The 22562-nt window shown below is 36.5% G+C and overlaps 1 protein-coding gene across 6 annotated transcripts; it reads left to right on the forward strand.

Annotated features, from left to right (window-relative positions):
• Positions 1-1581: 1581 nt before the first annotated feature.
• Positions 1582-15318, forward strand: LOC132631861 (tRNA-specific adenosine deaminase TAD3-like). 6 transcript variants are annotated; one of them, XR_009579128.1, is made up of 5 exons: positions 1583-1757; positions 2047-2122; positions 10942-12458; positions 13692-13755; positions 14790-15318. XR_009579128.1 is itself a non-coding variant. In XM_060347573.1 (3 exons), the coding sequence occupies exon 3, from the start codon at positions 11034-11036 to the stop codon at positions 12159-12161; it is 1128 nt and encodes a 375-aa protein (XP_060203556.1). In that variant the 5' UTR covers positions 1582-1757; positions 2047-2122; positions 11017-11033; the 3' UTR covers positions 12162-12940. The 6 variants fall into 6 exon arrangements, 4 of the variants coding, with proteins under 4 accessions (XP_060203556.1, XP_060203554.1, XP_060203553.1 ...); XR_009579129.1 differs by having other exon boundaries at positions 14808-15318; XM_060347573.1 differs by lacking the exons at positions 13692-13755; positions 14790-15318 and having other exon boundaries at positions 1582-1757; positions 11017-12940.
• The last annotated feature ends 7244 nt before the right edge of the window (positions 15319-22562 follow it).

The raw sequence follows: 22562 nt of genomic DNA on the forward strand, positions 1-22562 counted from the left end.
AAAACTTATCCTAACCATTTTTACGATCCTCAAAACCATTTCATCTTGTTCATAGTGATATTTGGGGACTAGCACAATTGCCTAATATTATAGGAGCAAGGTGGTTCATTACTATCATTGATAACAATTCTATCTGATTAAAGAAAAATCATATGTAGTACTCCTATGTTTAAGCAATTTCACAAGATAATTAAAAATATTCTCCAATCATGCATTTAATTCTTAGAACTGACCATACTGGAAAATAATATTCCCCACATGATTAGAAGGACTATGTTATTGAGCACAGTTGTTTTTACGTACCAGACATATTATACTTATACTCCTCAACAATACAGTGTAGCTGAAAGGAAAAATATTCATATTTTGGAGGTTGACCATTAACTGATGTTCACTTCAATGTCCCTCAATTTTTTTGGTAATCATACTGTGTATTGAGCTATCATTTGATAATAAATTTGATCTAATGAATGCTTTGGGTATTTTAACTTAAAGTGGGGTCAAATTTTATCGAATTTATTTTTTGGCAGTCATACTATGTAGGAGTCGTTTGGTTAGGAAACAAGTTATTCTGGGATTATAATGACGGAACTATAATAGGGGGACTAAATATGGTGATGGAATTATTTAGTGGATATATTTTTATTGGGAGATGTTTGGTTCATTAGACTAAAAAATGGGATATACATAATATAATATAAAACATGTGTTTGGTGTATACAGATAAGTTGGGATAAACTTTTATTCCAATTTTAACCTTGAAATTTTTAAAAGACGGGGGGGGGGGGGGGGGGGGGGGGAAGAGCCTTGGAAAAGGACATCTTTGGTTTTCAAAAAATTGCGTAGATTACACTTCTTTTGGGGTGGTCTTTAAATGTTACCCCTCATATTTGTGGTCTTTAAGTTTTGCCCTTCGCTTGAAAAATGGTCTTATACCTGAGGTTCTGGGTTTGAACCCTCGCTCAGACATAAATTAAAAAAAAAAATCGTAAGGCAGGGCTTGGGTCACATGTATGCCAGGAATAACCAAAGTTATGCCAGACCTGACATAGTTATGCCTTATGGGCAGACTTTTAGTTAAACCTTAACTAAAAGTCTGCCCATAAGGTAGAATTTTTTCTTAAGACATAGTTTAATTATGCCTTATGGGGCAGACTTTTAGTTAAGGCATAACTAAAAGTATGCTCCATAATGCATAACTTTTCCTTAAGACATAGAATTTGCCTTATAAGGCAAACTTTTAGAAAAGTTCCACCTTCTAGGGCAAACTTTTAGTTATGTTTTATGAGGCAGACTTTTAGTTAAGACATAACTAAAAGTATGCCTTATAAAGCGAAACTTATAGTTATGCCGGGTTTGGCATAACTTTAGTTATTCCTTAAGAAGTATAAGCCGGGTCCGGCATACAGGCGACCCAAGCCTTGCTTTGCGATTTTTTTTTTTTTAGTTTATGCCTGAGCAAGGGTTCGAATCCAGATGCTCATGATTTCTACGCGAAGCTTAAGATTATAACACGAGTATAAATTGGAATGAATTAAATTTGAGTTATGCAGTTACTAAATCGTGCATTGAGGAAGTAAGTTATTCATTATCCAAACGACCGCCAACCCAAAGTTTTATAAAGGACCAAACTTGGCGTCTAGCTATTGTAGCAGCGTACAAGTTGCGATAGTTTTTAAAAAAAGGGCAACACTAATAAGAGACTTCAGAAGAATCATTATTTCAACAACTCCAAAGCCTAGTAATCTTCATTCAAGGTAACCCATTTACTCTCTCTATGATTTCTTTTATTCTTTGATGATATATGGTGTTGCTATGTAAAGTTTAAGATGAAAGATAGAGTCTAGAAGATTATTTTGAGTAGAAGACATCACTGCATTGAAGTATTACACAAATCCATTAGGCTTGAATGAAGAGATGACGAATAGTGTTTCCAAATTTTAGAAATTAATTGTTTAATGGTATAAATGACTCAAATTAGTATAAATTGGATTGAATTAAATTTGATTTGAGTATAAATTGATGGATATGATCTTCTTGTTGTAGATTGATTGTTTTTGAACGTGTTTGGATGTTGTTTGATAAATTGGAGCATACGTGAGCTCAATTTAAAGAAATTGAGGTAAGTTCAGATGTACCCTTTCTTGAATTTCGTTTACTTAAAGCCATGCCTTCCATGTGTTTATGAAAATGTCCAGAAAGTGAATGTGAGCTCCTAAGGGCGAGCAAACGATAATTCTCCATGTCTTTCATGAAAATTATGATCTGTGCTATCTTGAGTATGTCATGACATGTTTTTATGAATGTTTGAGCTTATGATTTAAATTGTGAAGATAGCACCATATGCCATGTTTTAATCAAGTTACGAACTTGTTTCCAAAAATAAAGAGCACGTTTGAAATAAAAGTCATATTTACTGCCTTCATTTAGGTCTGGAGCTTTGAATTTTGAATATGTTTAAAAATGATTTATTTGAGAATAATAATATGTTGGGCTATTAATTCACTATTGAGATTGATTTTGAGGGTCAAAAGTGCCAAGAAAAAATTTGGGAGTACAAATGGTAAACTGAGAGGGCTTAGGCCTAGAAATTGCACGCCTCAGTGTAGGAGTTTGAGATAGAGAAATACATGTCCTAGCAACCTTTGATATTGATTCATACCATGAAGTTATAGTGAGACGGGTAATTTGATTGAGTCGATACCCAAGGTCGGATATGTCATACCATACGTCACTATGGCATGGCGGTTCTTCTAATCTAGTTGTTATCCAAGACTGGACACCGTGAGTCAGTGAGCTTATGTACTCCCCAGTTATTGAGATACTCTATGATGAGATGAAAATGTTTAAGTTTAAAGTTCCCTATCTGATTTCAAATCTTTAGATGTTTCGGAGATTTATGAAATGTCTTTCTTGATTTGAATTTCATATACATAGCTTGATGTTTTCTTTAAAGTCTTGCCCCAATCTTGAGTTAGGGAGTCGATGTTACTTGCTAAGTACGATGTTGGATGTACTCAGACTTGCTTGGCAATATTTCTATTTTTCCCCTCTAGGTGCAGTTGAGTTCGGGCACGGGGATGCAAGCTAGACATCAGTGCTATCAAAAGCGATAAGTGCAAAAAGCTCTAAGGTCCTTTGGGGCTTTAAGCGCAGAGCCCAAATAAAGCGTGGGCTTTAATGAAAAAAGATGCATATGGAGCCAAGTAGTTTTAAAAAATAATTAATAATCACATTGCACAAGCTAATGGGTATATATCAGTAAACAGATGGGGGAAGGGAATTTTAGAAACAATTACTATACAATTGTGAGTGAAACATTTAGGTAGATTAGCACCAACAGGAAAAAGGCTGTCATAGCCAGAGTAACATCTGGCCAACATATCATGACTGTTCCTCAATGCTCCATTTTTCAAGTGATATCATGACTACTTCTGAATGCTCCATTTGCTTGGAGGTTGTTATAGATAACAATAGGAGATCCATAACCAAGCTTCACTGTAGACATTTCTTTCCTTTGGTATGTAACATAAATTTTAAATTTCGCAGATATCTAATAGCTAGAACATAATTGTATACTTCATTCATGTAAAGGTTACTAGATCTGCTGCTTTTGGGGGGCTTTGCTTTATAAAAAAATTATTTCTAGTTAATCACTTTGTTTAGACTTGTTAATATTTGTGGTGTTATGAACTATTTCAGGTATTTGTTTGCCCAATTCTTTTTTTCGGTAAGTCCAATTTTTTTTCCTCGTAAATACAAATCATAAACATACAAAAAAGGAATAAAGTAGGGCGAACAAATACCTAGAATTAATAGATTATTTAAAACCACCAATATTAACAAGTCTAAACAAAGTGATTAATGATAAAAAAGAATTTAAATCAAATCTCCAAAAGCAGCAGATCTAGTAACCTTTACATGGATGAAGTATACAAAATACGTCCTAGCTACTAGACAATCTTTCAAAATTAAGATTTATGTTACATGCCCAAATGAAAGAATGACCACATTAAAGTTTGGCTACTGACCTCCCATTGTTATTTAAAACAACTTCTAAGCAAATGAACGTCGGTAAGCAATAAAATATATCACTTGAAAAAGGATTATTGGATACAAGCATTGAAGATGAAGAAGAATCGGCTATGGTGAATTAAGAGTTTACAAGCTTGATGAATGTCGAGTTGTACAAACTAAGCCTTGTATATAAAAAATGAAAGGAGTCAAGACTGAAGTGAGATACTCTAAACACAAACCCTTTTATAGGATATGTTTTAACAACCTTTTATAGATAATAAATCGGAAAAATGGTGGAACAAATGGAAAAACTATTAATTTCAGAATTTTTAGTAAGTCAATAATGGTCATATAGAATCATTTGTTGCAGAAAGTTTGTTATATTACGGAGTATTTATTTAGGTGTCAAGATTTTTTTTAATCTTGGTCCCAACCAGAATCATTATTGATTGACCTTAAGTGCTTAATCTGGTGTTAGATTCTCTATTCAAACAATTTCTCAAGTATCTTCATGGAAACAAAAGTTTATAATATTAATAAAGTTATCTTTATTAGCAACAACAAATAGTTTAGGTATCAAACTGTTGTAGTGGTGAGTGAAAATTGGATTTCAATTTATTTAAAATTGTTCATATTTTATTTAGTTCTTGCAACTCTATAAAATTATACCGCAATATCAGTCCTTAAATTCTTGGAGTGTTGCAAGATAACTAAAAATTAGTAATTAAGCCTCCAACTTGAGTAGTGTAGTCATGAAAATTACAATTAGTTAAAGATGAAATGGTATCGCTTGTTTGAGGACAAACAAGATACTTGTTTATTGAAACATCTCTAATGAAACAATTGTAAGTGTAACAATCCAACCCCTCATTTTTAATTTTAACATCTCATTTTATATTTTGCGTCTTATTTATATTTTGAAGCATTGGATAAGTTGATTTTGTGTTTTGAAAGTTGTTGGTATAATTCGGTTGAGACTGAGGAGCTTAGAAAAGTTTTGGCACAATTTTGAACTCAAAATAATGTTGGTGCAAATCTAGTATTGGTGCACCACAATTGTGCTCACCGGATTGCAATTGCGGACTTGAGGTGTCTGGTGGGGGTTTGCTTCTACTAGGTACTCATCACATTTTCGATCCTTGGGTCAAACAATGACTATCGCAATTCCGAAGGTTAGGGTCGCTTTTGCTATACTGGTGATCTGGCGGCCTTCGCTTTTGTGAAGCACCTGGCCACATTTGTGAGCCTGGTGACGCATTTGCAATGATTACCCGGGATATAAAAGGCTTTCTAGGGATTTTTTTAATTTTATTTCTATATTTTTCAGTATTAGGAACTCATCTAAAGAGATTTTTGTCACGACCCGAAAATCATGTCATGATGACACCTATTCCCCAGCCAATAGGTAAGTCAACCCCTACGATTACGATACAATAAAGTATATACGCGGAAGAAGTAAAGAGAAGAACTGATTACCCATCATATTAAGTCATAATAGAGAATGTGAAAGAAACATTATCCAAACCACCCAAGGTTGGTGAAGAGCCTCTGGAAATTAGGGCAATACAAGTCTGAAACTGCGAATACATCGTCTGAACAAACATAAAAGACAGAATGCTAAATGATAGAGGAAGGAGGGGTGCTGCGGAACAGCCAGGCTGCTAACCACAACCTCCAGAATAGGCTTGGCACTGAATGCGCACCACAAAAAGTGCAGCAAGTGTAGTCTGAGTATGGGAAACACGTGTACTCATTATATGTCATAAACCGACAACAAATGAAGCAGTGACGAAGTAAAGTAGAAAATCTCCGTTTTTCCATTATCCTTACTCATTACTTGGTCTCATAACCGAAATCATCACCCTAACAAAGTATAAAAGAACCACTTGAGTCACTTACACATATAAACAAATAGTCAAGTAGTCAAAGAATCATATATGAAGTCACTCACATAACCAATTAAGGAAAGTAATGAAATGCAATGCAATGCAGTATGCTCTGTATACATACAGAGCTTCCGAGACTGTATGGAAGGTGCAACCCATGAGGGACCGCTAAGTCCATATACCACCCGGAATCATCAGACCTTGCATTATAATGCAACTTGTTGCAGGCGTGCAACCCGCCCTTCATAACCACATGTACAATTGAATAGATAAGAGAATGAATAACTCAACTTCTGAACTTAGTAGCCAACAATTCATATAAGTTCATCAATCATCAAACTTAGTTGCCACAATTTCCATTTATATTCATCGACAGGTTTATCAAGAGGGTACGAGGTTATTAAGGATTTCAGCACAGTCCAATCAAATTTAAACACATGGCACATAAAAGCTAATGCCCATAAGCTTTGGCATTCTTGGGTTGCAATCCGTATCTACAAGTACCTTACAACCCAACACAATACACCGATACTCGTACCAATGCCCGTCACATCACGGGTACGAGACCTTTCCGTTACGCACTTACCTCTTTATTAGTCCATTTTTAGCCTTTATTTAACAAAAACATCCCTCAAGTGAAGTCAAGTCTTAACATCCCTCGAATGCCAAGCAAACGTGTCACAAACCTCGAGCGAGCGTCTTTTCTTTCCTCAAAGCCTCAGATCGATCCCAATCTATCAATTACGTGGTCTACATGAGTATACGAGTCCGTTGACAACCATATTGCTATATTAATACCCGGAACCCACAATAGTCAAACCCAAGCCCGAAGGAAGAAACTGCAATTTTATTTTAGAAATAGTTTACCCATAACCTAAATAATAGTCTAAACCCAGAAAATCATGCAAAACTAACCATGGTTTTACCTCCAATTTCAAGAAAAACCCAATTTCAACGTAGGGCTAAAACTCCCAATTTTCCAGCCCAAACTGTGGATTAAATCCCAAATAAGGAAGAATTGAAGAAACATTGAAATGAGAGTCAGAATCTCACCCCCGAGCTTAAACGAGCAAAACCCGCTTGAAATTGCCTAAAATCGAGCTCCAATGCTCCCAAAATTGAGCTATGAACAAATGAAATCGAATTGGGGAAATAAAAGGAATTCTGGCAAGCAACGTCGCACCTGCAAAAATCCCTCGCAGATGCGGCGTCGCAGAAGTGGGTAACCGTGACCGTGGTCAACTCTTAACTTAAACTTTCACTAGTTTCCAACAAAAGCCCAAATCATGCCCGAGCCTCTAGGGACCTGAACCAACTACCTGACTAAGCTATAAATCCCGTTGCAGACCTAATGGAATCGACGAAACTTGGATATAGACCCATTTACCCCCGATATTGACTTTGGTCAAACTAGCTCATTTTTCTTAAGGACTTTAAAATTTGCTAATTCTAATCCGAAACTCATCCGATTGCCTCGGGAATCACGCCACTCATCCACCAAGATGAAACTACGGGAAGATTATTTTGGGGAAAAAGAGTTAAAAAACATAAAACAACCAAGCGAGCCGTTACAGATTTTGAGAAAGGAATTCGATCATACATTGTAGATAAGTGATCTAAACGCTCTCTTATGATTATATCTTAATTAGCCATTGAAATTTAGTCTGTAACATGGATTTACAAGTGGAATTTGAGGATTCTTAGACGAAGTCCTAAAAATGATAAATTGATGATTTGAGCTAGTAAATGAACTCAAAGCGGAAATCTAATAATGGATTTGAACTCGTGGGCTTATGGGTAACCCAAACATGCATTTTATTTTGAGGTTTGACTATGTGGGTTAAGGGTTGACTTGTGGTTGACTTTGACCTAGAATGCATATTAAATTATAGATTAGAGTTTAATAGAACTATTTGACTCTGTTAAATATTCTTTTTTCTAGAGTTGAGTGATTTTGACGTATTTGGGCGTCGAAAAGCGGTGTTGGAAGGTTGAAAGCTTACAAGGACCGATATATATTAAGACTTTGACCTCAATAAGAAAATTTGCTCAAACTAATGAGATGTTATGTGTATACATGTGTGGGGGTAACATATATATGGAGTGACGAGCATCTATACGTGTTTCGGGTAGCTAAGTGAGCATACTTGATTGTAAAACATTACTAGCTTGTCATATATGTGTTGTGATTATTTGTTCATATCAGACCTATTAACATGCTAGAAAGCATAATAGATCTTTGTACACGTTGCTTTTCCTATATTGAGTTTTACTTTGTCATGTATTGTGGTATTTTATCACCATTCCTTGTTTTGTGTTATGATTTAATTGTGGATAACTGTGATATGGATATTGAAAATTGTGAATCCGATTGCGGTACGGAGATGGAGACTATTCAGAGTCTAGTTTGATATAGATATGGGGACTATTGAGAGTTTAATTGTGATATTGATATGAGATTGTTGCGTCCGTGAGATCATTGATATGATCGTGATGTGCACATGTGGATGTGGATCCATCCCTCATGCGTAACTAATTGATTTGGTACCTCCGTTGTGGTGTGCACACAAATTCTGGTTATGATTATAGTTGTGTGCACTTGGGTTCTGAATGTGAATATTATTATTATTGAGAGTTTCTCTCCTTCGACTGTATGGTGGAATATTATGCAGTGTTTGAACATCATCTACGTGCTCCTCCATACAGTCAAAACACTGCATAATCTTCCACCATAAAGTCAGCAAATATGGCAAAGTCTACCAAAGAAATCCAGAACATTAGTTCTTCCGCACCATTCACTGTTGAATAATTTAAAGTATTTCAAAGCTTGCTGCAATCATCATTGAAAATGAAAGACTCTGAAACTAGTCAATTCCATTCTATGGCAACTATTGCACAACGAGATGATATTCAATCATATCTTGCATCATAAAATAATAATTTTTGAGTGGATCCTTGACACTGGTTTCTCAGATCACATGTTTGGTTCTTCAAAACAATTGGAGGACTGTAGATACCATGTTTAAGTGACACAAATGTCATTGTGGAAGATAGAAAATCATCTCCACTTGCAGGTCGTGGGAGGGTATCATATTGTCACGTAATGTTAAATTCAAACCTCTATTTACCAAACCTACCATATAATTTTATTTTTATTAGCATAATAACTAAAGACTAAATTATGCAGTAACCTTCTTTCCCACTCATTGTGAATTTCAAGAGTTGACTTCGGAGAAGATGGTTGGCAATGATGAGGAACGAAATGGTCGATGCAACTTTTCTGGTTCTCTTATAAATTCAGATACTTCTGAAAAATAATTCATGTCTACCATTTTCAGATAAGATGGTGTAATTTGATGGCACAAACGCCTTGGTCATTATAGTTTTCATTATTTGAAACTTCTGTACCCAATGTTATCTACTAATAAAACACTGAAGTCTTTTAGTGTTGCCCCTTTTTAAAAAACTATCGCAGCTTGGACGCTTCTACTATAGCCAGACGTCGAGTTTGGCCTTTTTTACCAAGTGACCAAGCAAGTGCTTGGTTTGTCCTTCTCTTAATAAAACCTTGGGTTTGGGATCGTTTGGTTAATGAATAGCTTACTTCCTAATCAACTACCAAATGTGGCATTACTTATGCAGGATTTTGTAACTGCATGACTCACCTCCAAACCAGCTACTAATCATTCTAGCCTAAAATGCTTGTCTCCAGCTATTTGAATTAAAAATTTATCTTTTTTGATACATGATTCCTGATATGTTGAAGCACATTAGGCATACAACACTAGAAACTACATTTCCTTAATATTGACCTTCAATATTAGTTCTCTGTTGTTAAAGTAAAAGTCATGGACAGCAAACCTTGCTAGATTGTTAATGATAGAAATGCAAGTTCCCTTACCAATTTTTGAGAACGTATCTTTTCATGTAATGTTTGTCTTTGGTGAATGCTAATTGCTGGTGCTGTAACCTGACTTTAATGTCCATGAGATATATTTTACAACACAGCAACAACAACAACAACATACCCAATATATTCCCACAGATGGGGTCTGGGGAGGGTGGGGTGTACGCAGACCTTAACCTACCTTTGTGGGGTAGAGAAGTTGTTCCTGATATACCCTCGGCTCAAGAAAATCGTTTTTCAGAAAATAGTTTGAAGGAATGGAAGAATAAAAGCTATAATGAAAATAGTGAAGAAAGAAAAGTACTGACAGTACAAATATTAGAGGTAAACGAAGCAACAGTAGTAATAAAATCAAAACATAAGACAATGCTAGCATAATAGTAATAATACTGGTAAGGGAACAGATATATGCTCCATACCAGAACCCTGCTTTACCACTGTGAAGGGAGAAAACGTTCTACTACCTACTAACTATCTACCCTAATCCTTGACCCCCAATATTTTACAACTCAATTTACTTAAAAAACCAAGAAGAGATTCCTAGCATCAATGAATTTAATATCCATGGTGAATGGTTCTCTGTAATTTGACATTTGTTCTCTGTAACATGACATGATGGTATCTTTCCTTTATTTTTTTTATGGTTAAAGTTTCTTAGCATCAGTGAATTCCTTGGATAAGTTATGGTGTCCAAAAATTTGACTATGTAGCAGGGCTATAACGTAGCAACAAGGCATGAGTATGAACTAGTTGCATGAAAGACTGTTTCTCTTTTCTTTCTCTTAATTGGTTTCACATTTGATACATCTATGTTTCTCTTCTTTTCTCATTCTTTCTTGTGTTCATAGTAAAGGTCTCAAGATTATGTTGTCATGGCCAGTAGAGTTGTTTTTTGCAAAATTACTAGTCGTTTTATAGCGTGAAAGAGATAAATAGTTTTGAATATTCTACTGACTATAATTTGACTTGACATATCCGCATACTCTTCAGTGTTGATGCAGTTTATGTGATGGAAAGTAAATGGTGAATGATTTATACAATAGATGAACAATTATGTAGTTTATGATTTTCACAATATATGCATAGTTTATATGCATTTCTTATTTCATTTCAGTTGAATCTCTGATGTAGGTAATATTTCCACAATCACAGCAATTGATTTCTATAGTTTTCAATTGGGAAAACTTGCTTCTGGTTGTATTACAGCATACTGAACTGAGAGGATGAAAAATACAGTGAATGTATCTCCAGAAATCATTCACATACCTGAAAAGCCATCCTTTCTTCCTCACCTCCAACCCACAGTCAACATGCTTGCTGCTGTCATTGAACCCAAAGATGCCAATACTCTAGTCAGGAAGTTGAATCACATTGCTCCATTGGAAAATTTGCAGCATGTGAAGCGTGTGCAGAAGAAGTGCATTGATGGAGGGAAACCTCAATTATCTCTGCTGTTATCTGTGGCTGCTGAAACTGATGTTGTGGTTCTTGAGCTTGTCAAATCGTACCAATTGAGTACTTTCATCACAAGAGTTTGCAAATATGCTGCAACATCAAAAGAAGAATGGGAAGAACAGTGCAAGCTCTGGCCTACTTCGTATCATCCGCCAACCTACAATATCAGTGGCATAACTGGATTTAGTGAAGAGGACTCGCAATCAATTTTCGGTTTCATGAGACATACCATTGATTTGGCAACATCTTCTGTTGTTGGTCAGGTGGTCAATGCTGCTGTTATTGTAGATCCTTCAACTAAGCAGGTAATTGCCAGTGCTTGTGATCAGGTAATATCCTCAGCCAGTCTTGCAAATGAGGTCAGCAAGGAACGTAGCTGCTCTAACTATCTAAAAAATCTCAACCAGCAAAGATTGCTTTTGGACCGTTCAATTGGTGAATTTAAACATATAATCAATAATGTTGCTTGTGTACATCCTTGGCGATGGGCACTGCAAAGCTCTGGTTGCTGGCATCCTTTGCGGCATGCGGCTATTGTAGCCATTGAATATTCTGCTGCCAGGGATCGACAACTTTTTCCTGATTACAAAGCGCTATGTCATTTGGAGTCTGACATCCAAACTAATGGCCATAGTTCTGAATCCCTTAGACCTTATCTATGCACTGGATGTGACATTTACCTGGCTTGGGAGCCATGTGCAATGTGCGCAATGGCGCTTGTCCATCAAAGAGTTAGACGGATATTTTTTTCTTCCGCAAACTCCAATGCTGGTGCACTAGGAAGTGTTCACAGATTGCAAGGGGAGCGGAGCTTGAATCACCATTATGGTGTTTTCAGGGTACTGCTGCCTGAGGTGGTAAAGTTGGTAGATTCAAAGACTGCTGGAAGTGGTTGAAGCAAATACTAATCAGCTTTTCAAGAGGTTAGGTCATATGAGACTTAGTTTAGTCAGATAAATATTAAAGGGCAGCGGGGTGCACTAAGCTCGCGCTATGCGCAGAGTCCGGGAAGGGCTGTACCACAAGGGTCTATTGTACGCAGCCTTACCCTGCATTTCTGCAAGAGGTTGTTTCCACAGCTCGAACCTGTGACCTGGTCACATGGCAGCAACTTTACCAGTTACGCCAAGGCTATATTAACGTGCATAATTCTCCATGACATGTACTCGATCTCCCTTCTTATGTATATGCAAGTAAGGATGCTACCCATATTACTAATATTACGTGTGGATGCAATGATCTGCTCCCTTTCTGGAGTAAAAAAAAAAAAAAATGATAATATTCTATCCTTCACTATAATTTTCTCAAGCGTTTTTTTTTAACAAAATATTTTGAATCATGAGCGATATTTTCTTGTAGTATTTTTTTTTTTTTTTTTTTTTTTTGTGATTTTCCGATATGTAAATTTTGTTTTAAATTTTTTAAGAGTCTATGCGTGAAATCATAATCAAAATTAACTGTTCTGACCCTCGTACTCCGAACCCCTTCACATAAATTGGAACATAGGGAGTAATAAATAGTAGTAATTCATGGTTATGTGGTTACCATATTACAAATAAATTTCATATTTTACCTTAGGAATTTATATTCGAAGAACTGCTGAAGATGTGAATATGTATACGGAGAATAGGGAAGGAAAAGTGGAGTCATGATTATAAAATGTATTGCTTCTTGGTCTTCCAGCTTCTTGTTTTCTGTTATTTGTTTTTAGCTTTTCCATCTTTGGAAGAAGGATTGGATAGTATAGTGATTAAGTCACTAGAACTGTGAAGGGCATGGATCACCATCTGAGCCCTACAGATTTTTGCTTTGCTTCTTTTATTAAAAAAGAATACCTCATACTACTTCCTTTGGGGCATTCGACAAGGAAAATGATATTATTTTGTTTATTTAATTGCAATGTTCTTGAATGAGTTCTTAATTATTGTGGAATCTAATTGTTTTCATGTTATTTGCCCTTTAATATCACTTCAGTTCTGTTCTGTTGTAATCTTAAAAAAATAAAGATGAATGGCAAGTAGCATGTTGGCAACAATTCAGCAGATAATGGTTCTTTTATGGATTATCCTGAGGGAAAATTTACCGTCAGCGCCAACCAAGAGATTGAAGTCACAAAAGAGAAGAAACTGTTCCAATGAAAGAAAATTGGGTTCGCCAATGCTTCTTCATGTTTATAACACACGCTGAATTGAGCATGAAACCGAGTTTGATCCCAATACAGATGAAACTTTTGAACATTAAGGTTCTATAACATATTTGGATAGGGCATTTGATTAAAAATTGTGTAGCCATCAGATTACTCCTAAGATTTTTTCACCTGAATAGTTTTCTGATGGTTCTGAAGTGGGTGATATTAACATGCATATAAATATTTCACATGTATTGATGTTGTTGAACAATAATATGATGACTAGACTTGCTTGTAGGAAACCAATTTCAGAGAGCCAAGAAGAAGATTGGGAGGACAATAATAATGTCTAGCAGATTTTGGTAACTATTTCTTTTACTGGATATTTTTAATGGATATTGTTTGAACAAGCTGTTGGATTGTTTATGTTTTTGTGATGAGGTTAATTATGATAGGCAAATTGCTGTTTAGCTTCCTAACTTGAGCCAAATAAAGAACGAATATGAAGACTTTGATTGAATTAATGCGAGGTGGACCAATAGAAGCATTGGAAGTCACTTTAATTAAGATAATACCATGGATACTTAATCATAGGAGTCGTTATTTTTTGGATATACTACCCTTGAGGTCCAGGTAATAGTAGTTTAGCTATACATCTTATCTTTGAGGGCAAAAGGTAGAACATAGGTAGAAGTATGTAAGAAACAGCTGGGATGATAAGTCTTGGACCTCTTATTAATCTTTAGTTATTGTTTGAAATGTAATTGATAAATACCATTTTTTAAGACTGGAAATAATATTTGGGCAAAATATTCCTAGTTAAAACATGGAACAACCCCAGCACGGCGTGCTGAAATGTGAAGCTTTAACAAATGGAAAAGTGTTGGCGTTCGAAAAAATTCTGAAATTTGGACTGTTAGGGAATGTCTGAAATAGATATCGTGAGTGATTAATTTATTTATTTATTTCATTTAGAGCGTGCACCTCTTCGGTAAATTAGATGTCAGGGCGTTATATTATATATTAATATACAAGTTATCATAAGAGATTTGGTTCTGTAATTTATAACAAATGTTTTTTTTTTGGGAATGGTAAATTCATAACAAATGTTATTTTAGTTGTATAACTATTTTCACAAGAAATAAATAAAATATAATACATGAGGTTTGTAAAAATAACATAAAAGTTTATAGGATCATTTTGTTACATCTAAGCGGACACAATAGATCATGTCCTCGTCAGCTACAGCCTACACGTCACTCCGGTAAAATTATTTTTCTTCGCTGTGGATGTAACCTCATGAGTCATATCCCTTTAGAATTGAACCCTTTGGAAGCATGAGATTTTTCATATTTATGGATTTAGTGATTTACCTTTTTTGTCTTTTTGTGACTAGAATTTCTTTATGGTGAAGTTCTCAAGGCCGAGAAGCTCGGGGATTGAATACCCCTATGTTCCAAGTGACTAGCTTGGCTGGTGATGCGTTCACCCACTTGCACTCTTCCTTGCAAGCACGAAATCCTTAGTTCGCCCGCTACCACACGGGCCGGTGTACTCTTATCGCTAACCCCGAGGAGGCACGAAGAGCTAACAAAGAGTCTTTCTATTTGACTGTTCGAAATCAGGTGGGAGAGGCTTTGGGTCCTCCTACTACAAGACATTTTCAAGAGCTTTCAAAAGCTTTTCGTATGAAGTTTACCTGGTCAATAAGAGGGGGGTACTTTCAATGAGAAGAATATCAGAGAGGTGCTTATCAGTCGGTTCGTTTTGGTTTTGTGCATTATCAGTTTCATTTATTGATTTTTAATTTTTAAACACGCTTAACCAATAAGATATTCGTTATCTGTTTTCGCTTAATAGACTTAGGGTCCATAACGGTTCGATTTTTTGTTTAACCGATAAGAAAATGGTCTATGTTTATTTGATGTTTCTTGTTTTCATTTGTTGATATATGCATTGCCTTCATGCATAAAAGTCTACACAAATTACAAGTAAAAGCAAATTTAAAAACATTATTGCTAAAGTAAACTTGTTTTCTTTCTTGTTGAGAGAGGCAGGGAGGCGAGAGCCCTAAATTGAGAGAACTAAAGTGTCGCCTACGGCAATAGGGTCCTGGAACGAAAATAAGAATTTAGGAAATAAGGTTTGTATTTAAAATCTAAAGCTACTAGTATAATTAGAGATAAAAAGGAAATTTTAATATATCTTATTGTGTTATCGGTTTACCCATTTGCTAAAATGGAAAATCGAACCAATGGTTCAATAAAAAATTTAAAAAACCGGTTAAAGACAGTTAATCCAATAACACGATATCGATAAACCAATATCGATACTGATTTTTGCACACTAAGGTTGTGGGAGCTAAGGGGGTTGAGGGAGCTTTTAGGTTGAGAGTAGGGTCTTGGAATATTGGGACGTTATCGGGAAAGTCCATAGAGTTAGTTAAGATTCTTAAGAAGAGAAAGATTAATATTGCTTGCGTCCAAGAGACTAAATGGGTCGGACCTAAAGCTAAGGATGTGTACAAGTACAAGCTTTGGTTCTCGGGTAAGTCGAGGTATAGGAATGGGGTAGGGATCTTAGTAGATAGTGAGCTTAGAGATCAGGTGGTAGAGGTTAGGAAGATCAATGACAGGATGATGGCAATTAAGTTGTTCGTTGGAGGGTTCACCTTGAACATTATTAGTGCTTACGCGCCGCAAGCGGGTTTAGACGAGAAGGAAAAAAGGCACTTTTGGGAGGACTTGGACGAAGTGGTGGTAAGTATACCGCCTACTGAGAAGTTATTCATAGGAGGAGATTTCAATGGGCACATTGGGTCTGTTTCGAGGGTCTATGATGAGGTGCATGGAGGATTTGGCTTCGGGGACATGAATGGTGAAGGAGTCTCACTCGTGGATTTCGCAAAGCCTTTTGGATTGATGGTAGCCAACTCGAGTTTTTCGAAGAAGGAGGAGCACTTAGTAACCTTCCGTAGCTCGGTGGCTGCGACGCAGATAGACTTTTTGCTCCTTAGAAAAGATGATAAAGGCCTCTGTAAGGACTGCAAGGTCATCCCGAGTGAGAATCTTACGACCCAACATAAGCTATTGGTGATGGATTTGGAGATAAGGAGGAAGAAGAAGAAGAAGAGGGTCGTGGATGATCGACCGAGGATTAGGTGGGGGGAGTTTGACTTTGTCTAGTGCCCTAGAGATGGGGGAGAAGTTGATGGCTATGGGAGCGTGGGATAGTAGGGGGGATGCGAGCAGTATGTGGGATAGGACGGCCAGTTGCATTAGGGAAGCAGCTAGAGAGGTATTGAGGGTCTCAAGAGGCTGTCGTGGTGGGCACCGAGGGGATTGGTGGTAGAATGGAGAAGTCCAAGGGAAGGTGGAAGCAAAGAAGCAGGCATATGTGAAGTTGGTAGATAGCAAGGACGATGAAGAGACGCGCACGAACAGGGAAAAGTATAAGGTGGCGTGAAAGGAGGCGAAGTTGGCAATTTCGGCGGCAAAAACGGCAGCCTTTGAACGCCTTTATGCAGAACTAGAGGACAGAGGTGGGGATAAGAAGCTGTTTAGGCTGGCCAAGGCGAGAGAGAGGAAGGCACGCGACTTGGATCAAGTGAAGTGCATCAAGGACGAGGTTGGCCAAGTGTTGGTACAGGAAGCCCACATTAGACAGAGATGGAAGTCATACTTTCATAAACTCTTGAACGAAGGAGGGGACAAAGACATTGTGTTGGGAGATTTGGAGCACTCTGATAGGCGTCGCGACTATAGATATTGTAGGAGTATAAAGGTTGAGGAGGTTAAGGGAGCGGTTCGTAGGATGCGCAGGGGAAGAGCGACCGGACCTGACGAGATTCCTGGGGAATTTTGGAAGAGTGCAGGCAGGGTAGGCTTGGAGTGGCTGACTGGGTTGTTTAATGTCATTTTCAAGACAGCGAAAATGCCAGAATAATGGAGGTGGAGTACAATGATTCCCTTGTACAAGAACAAGGGAGACATTCAAAGCTGCAGCAACTATAGAGGTATCAAGTTGCTAAGTCACACTATGAAAGTATGGAAAAGGGTGGGGAGAGGTGTGTCTATTTTAGAAAACCAGTTTGGATTCATATCGGGGCGCTCGACTACAGAAGCCACTCATATTATAAGGAGATTGGTGGAGCAGTATAGGGAGCGGAAGAGGGACTTGCACATGGTATTCATTGACCTAGAAAAGGCCTACGATAAAGTACCAAGAGAGGTCCTATGAAGATGCTTGAAGGCTAAAGGTGTACCTGTGGTGTACATTAGAGCGATAAAGGACATGTATGATGGAGCTAAGACCAGGGTAAGGACGGTAGGAGGAGACTCGAAGCACTTCCCTGTTCTGATGGGGTTGCACCAGGGATCAGCTCTTAGGCCTTTTCTGTTCGCCTTGGTGATGGATGAATTGACGCGACAAATACAAGGTGAGGTGCCTTGGTGTATGTTGTTCGCGGATGACATAGTCCTGATTGACGAGACTCGCAGCGGAGTTAACGATAAGCTGGAGGGCTGGAGACAGGCGTTGGAGTCTAAAGGATTTAAATTGAGTAGGACCAAGACAGAATACTTGGAGTGCAGGTTCAGTGGCGTACCGCATGAGGCTGACGAGGAAGTGAGGCTTGGTACCCAGGCCATTCAAAAGAAAGGAAGTTTCAAGTAGTCTTGGGTCTATTATACAGGGAGATGGGGATATCGACAAAGATGTTTCACATCGTATTAGTGCAGGGTGGATGAAATGGAGGCTCGCCTTCGGAGTGCTGTGTGACAAGAAAGTGCCACCAAAACTTAAAGGCAAGTTCTACAAAGTGGTGGTTAGACCGACTTTATTGTACGGGGCGGAGTGTTGGCCAGTCAAGAACTTTCATGTTCAGAAGATGAAAGTCGCGGAAATGCAAATGCTGCGATAGATGTGTGGGAACACTAGGAAGGATTGAATTAGGAATGAAGATATCCGGGACAAGGTGGGAGTGGCATCGGTGGAGGACAAAATGCGGGAAGCGAGGCTGAGATGGTTTGGGCATGTGAAGAGGAGAGGCACAGAGGCTCCAGTGCGAAGGTGTGAGAGGTTGGCTATGGACGGTTTCAGAAGAGGTAGAGGGAGGCCAAAGAAGTATTGGGGAGAGGTGATTAGACAGGATATGACACAGTTTCAGCTTACCGAGGACATGACCTTAGATAGGAGGTTGTGGAGGGCTCAGATTAGGATAGAAGGCTAGGTTGCTTATCCTTTCACCATAGTAGTTGTAGCTTTGCTCATTCGTTTATTGCTATTTGATTTCTGCATTTGATTTCTGCTTATATTTGTTGGGCCTTTGTACTTTGATTATCTTATTTATCTATGGTAGTTAATGCTCCTTTCTACCATGACTTTCTCGCTTTTGTTATTCCTCATTTTCATATTGTTTTTTATATGCTCGGCCCTATCTGACATTTTGTCTTGTTTTCCTCTTATTTTCCTCTTGTTTTCTTCTCTTGAGCCGAGCGTCTTCCGGAAACAGCCGCCTAACCTTTTAAGGTGGGGGTTAGGTCTGCGTATACTCTACCCTCCCCATACCCCACATAGTGGGATTCCACTGGGCTTCTTGTTGTTGTTGTACTGATTTTTGCACACTCATAGTGTTATGTATATTGGATTAATGGGTGAAAATCCCAACTTTGCTTTAAAAATCAAAGTGTCCCTTTAACTTTGAACAATAGACATTCTCCCACCTTTACCCTATGCAATGTCTATTTCACCCTTTTTATTTCAACCCTCCATTTATGTTGTATATATATATATATATATAAGTTCATTAATATTATAAGAATAGTACTTTTACGAATTTGTCACAGAATCTAATGCTATTTTATATGATTGTTATTTCAATATTATATGCATTAAGTATGTATATACGTATGTACATGCATGTGTGTAAATTTAAGTTTCACTTCTCTCTTATTCTTTATTGTCTATATAAATAAATAAGTTTTGATAGTCATTAAAGGAATATTTTCTAAAATTATAATTTAAATTTCATTTACAATATATACAAAATATTTTTAAAGATTTGTCTCTATTTTTTTTATTTTTTTTTGTATTACCCGCACAGGAATATATTTATAAAGTTATTATTATTTGTTATTTTCACTTGTATAAATAGATATTAGAGTTTGATTATTATTATTCAAATTAATTTTTTATTCTGCTAATTTATTTCATTGTAGAACATTATTAACTTATATACTCAATTAGTATTTCTCATTTTTTTTCTTTGCCCAAAAGATAACATTTATTTGTTTTATAGGAAATTTGATACATAGATTAAAAAAAACAAAAAATATCATGATTTTAAAGAAGCAAAAAAAGAAGATAAAAGTTGATAATGTAAGGGTAAAATAGGCATTTAGAAAAGTCAATTAAGATAAAGTGGGGAGATTGTCTAGTGTTCAAAGTTGAGGGGCGCGGGAGGGGGGGGGGGGGGGGGGGGGGGCTTGATTTTTAAAACAAAATTGGGGGTGTAAATGATTTTCACACTTGCATTAATATTTCCATTTCCTTTTTCTTTTTTTCCTCGTATGATAAAATTCTCACTACATAGGTTTAAGGAATGCAGGATAATATGGTTCCTCATCCCTCGATATAAAGAAGTTTAGATCAATTTTTTTTAAAAAAATCAGCTATTCCGCTAATTATCTCATCCACCATTTAGGATAACAATATAACATTATCTGCACTTTTTACATGGGGATGTATAATTGGAAGTCTAATTGCCACATGTGAGATACTTGACCCTAATTATATAGCATATTCAAATTTTCAAAATATAACAATTCTTTTATTTGGCTTCAATCGTCCTTTTTTTGTCTTCTCCCCTCTCCCTCTCTTTCTCACGCCTCTGTCCCAACTTGAATCACCTTTTTTTATTTTTAATCCAATCATTTGATAATTTAGGCCAATTGGTGTGGTAGAACAGCTAGACCATTCAATCCAATTTTACCGTCCTTCAACTATGAATCAAATTGGTTTCATCCTTAATCTGTACGGAAGAAAAACAAGACTTGAGATTAAAGTCGCACCAAACAAATTCAAACTATAAAATGATAATGCTAATCCAAATTATATAATTATATAGGGTTATCTATAGGTCATTATTTTATTTCTATCACTTTTTGTTGATGGTAGAGAAATATTTTTTGCATTGTTATGATGAAGAAATGATGGTTATTTTTCGGTAATGAATATGGTGGTTTTTCTTGCGATGTCCGGTGGTGGAATAGTCATATGCTGTACGTATGTCGGGTATATATTATTTGTATGTCCAATGTACTAATGGACATAAAATGACATTTAAAATACATACAACCACATAATTGTATCTTTTGTAAATGTCATTTGTATGTTTTTATCGGATATATACAACAACGTAGTTGTATGTGTTGTTTATGTCAATTGTACTTTTTTTACGTGTTTGTATATATGTGTTAAGAACTATCACTAAGTTTTAAAAGGGAAACGATGCAAATATACGTCTCAACTTTGTGATTTAGAGCAGATATATCCATCTGTAAAAAAGTGGTGTATATATACCCCCGCCGTTACAAAATGGAAATATACCCGTTTTGCAGACGGAATTTTTTGTAAAAATCATTTAGCTTAGCCTTAAGTAGAGTTTGCAGTCAAACTTTGCCTAGCGAGTTTTTTTTTTTTAATTATTGACTGAGCTAAGTTTGAACCCGGAACCGGAGTTTAATGCGAAGGGAAAAAATTAAAGACCAGTAATTTGAGGGGGAAAAATTAAAGACCACCCTTGAATAAGGACAATCGTGCAAATTGTCCGTAATAAATTATTGATGGATCACATTGCACGGTTTGTCCTTCAAATAGGCTGGTCTTTAAATTTTGCCCTTCAACATTAAACTTATGTCTTGCAGGCATAAGTTCTTTAAAGGCCCCAGCATAACTTGTAGGATATCATGATGCAAAAATATAAATTTATATCCCGCAAAAAAAGTGATCTACGAGGGACAAAAATTAAAGACCAGCACAAAATAAGGCATAAGTTCTTTAAAGGCCCCAGCATAACTTATGTGATATCATGATACAAAAATATAAAGTTATATCCCGCAAAAAAGTGATCTAGGAGGGACAAAAATTAAAGACCAGCACAAAATAGATTAAAAGTGCAAATGACCCTATGCCCAACTCAGCCCAAATGTAACCCATGGGCCGTGAGACCCACAAATTATTTCATGACAGACGGGTCCGCTTGAGCTACTAAATTCTTGCCAACTTTAATAAAAAGAAGATTGATCATATTTTGGTTTTATTTCTTTCCACTCTATTGTAGGGCTTATTATTATAGTTAAATTGATTTAAATTAACTACTTTGACCTAATTACTGATATTTATTAATTATCTGGGATCGAAACCTATTCATTTAAATTAAAATACTGATATGTGTTTTACTTTTTTTCGTAATTGATATTCATTTTATTTCCTTTATAGTAATAATTTGCTTGATCTAAATTTCGAAAATGAAAAGTGACAATAATTTGTAATGCTAGGACTCGTTTAAGCCCCCACACTTTCTTTGAAACTCTAGATAAAAGTTGTATATTTCAGCAACAATAAAACCGTGAAAAAGTCCAACGAAACTGTCAATCCAACATTAATGAAGTGAAGCAAACAAGGAACACATGTGATTTTATTTCCCGTCAAAATAATTAGAGTTCCTTGAAGAAATTAAATCGACAAACAACAGAATTCAAACAGTGAAATGCAGATGCTACTACCACAGGATTTAATAAAAAAAAACACTTGGAATGGGCAACTTGGTGAATTATAAAGCGTACTTATCTTATCTTGATTTACCTCATTTTGACTCAAGGAATCTTTGGACTAGTTGTATCGTGAACTAATTTATTGACTTAACTCATTCAATTTTAATTCAACACACCTATTTACCGGCCCTAATTCAATCCAAGGTTGTTGGGCGCATTGTACGAAGACATTGACACAACTGTTATCAGGGGCGGAGCTAAAGCCCACCAAGGGTGTTCAGGGGAACACCCTTTGCCGGAAAATTATACTGTGTATGTAGGTGAAACACTGTCGTATATCATGATATATCATATTCTGAACACCCTTGAATCAACTAGAGAAGTTGGTCCAGCGG

This window comes from Lycium barbarum, chromosome 3, assembly GCF_019175385.1.
Source record: "Lycium barbarum isolate Lr01 chromosome 3, ASM1917538v2, whole genome shotgun sequence".
NCBI classification, from domain to species: Eukaryota; Viridiplantae; Streptophyta; class Magnoliopsida; order Solanales; family Solanaceae; genus Lycium; species Lycium barbarum.

Coding starts and splice junctions, on each gene's coding strand:
- LOC132631861 (XM_060347573.1), top strand. CDS start 11,034: ATGAAAAATACAGTGAATGTATCTCCAGAAATCATTCACATACCTGAA.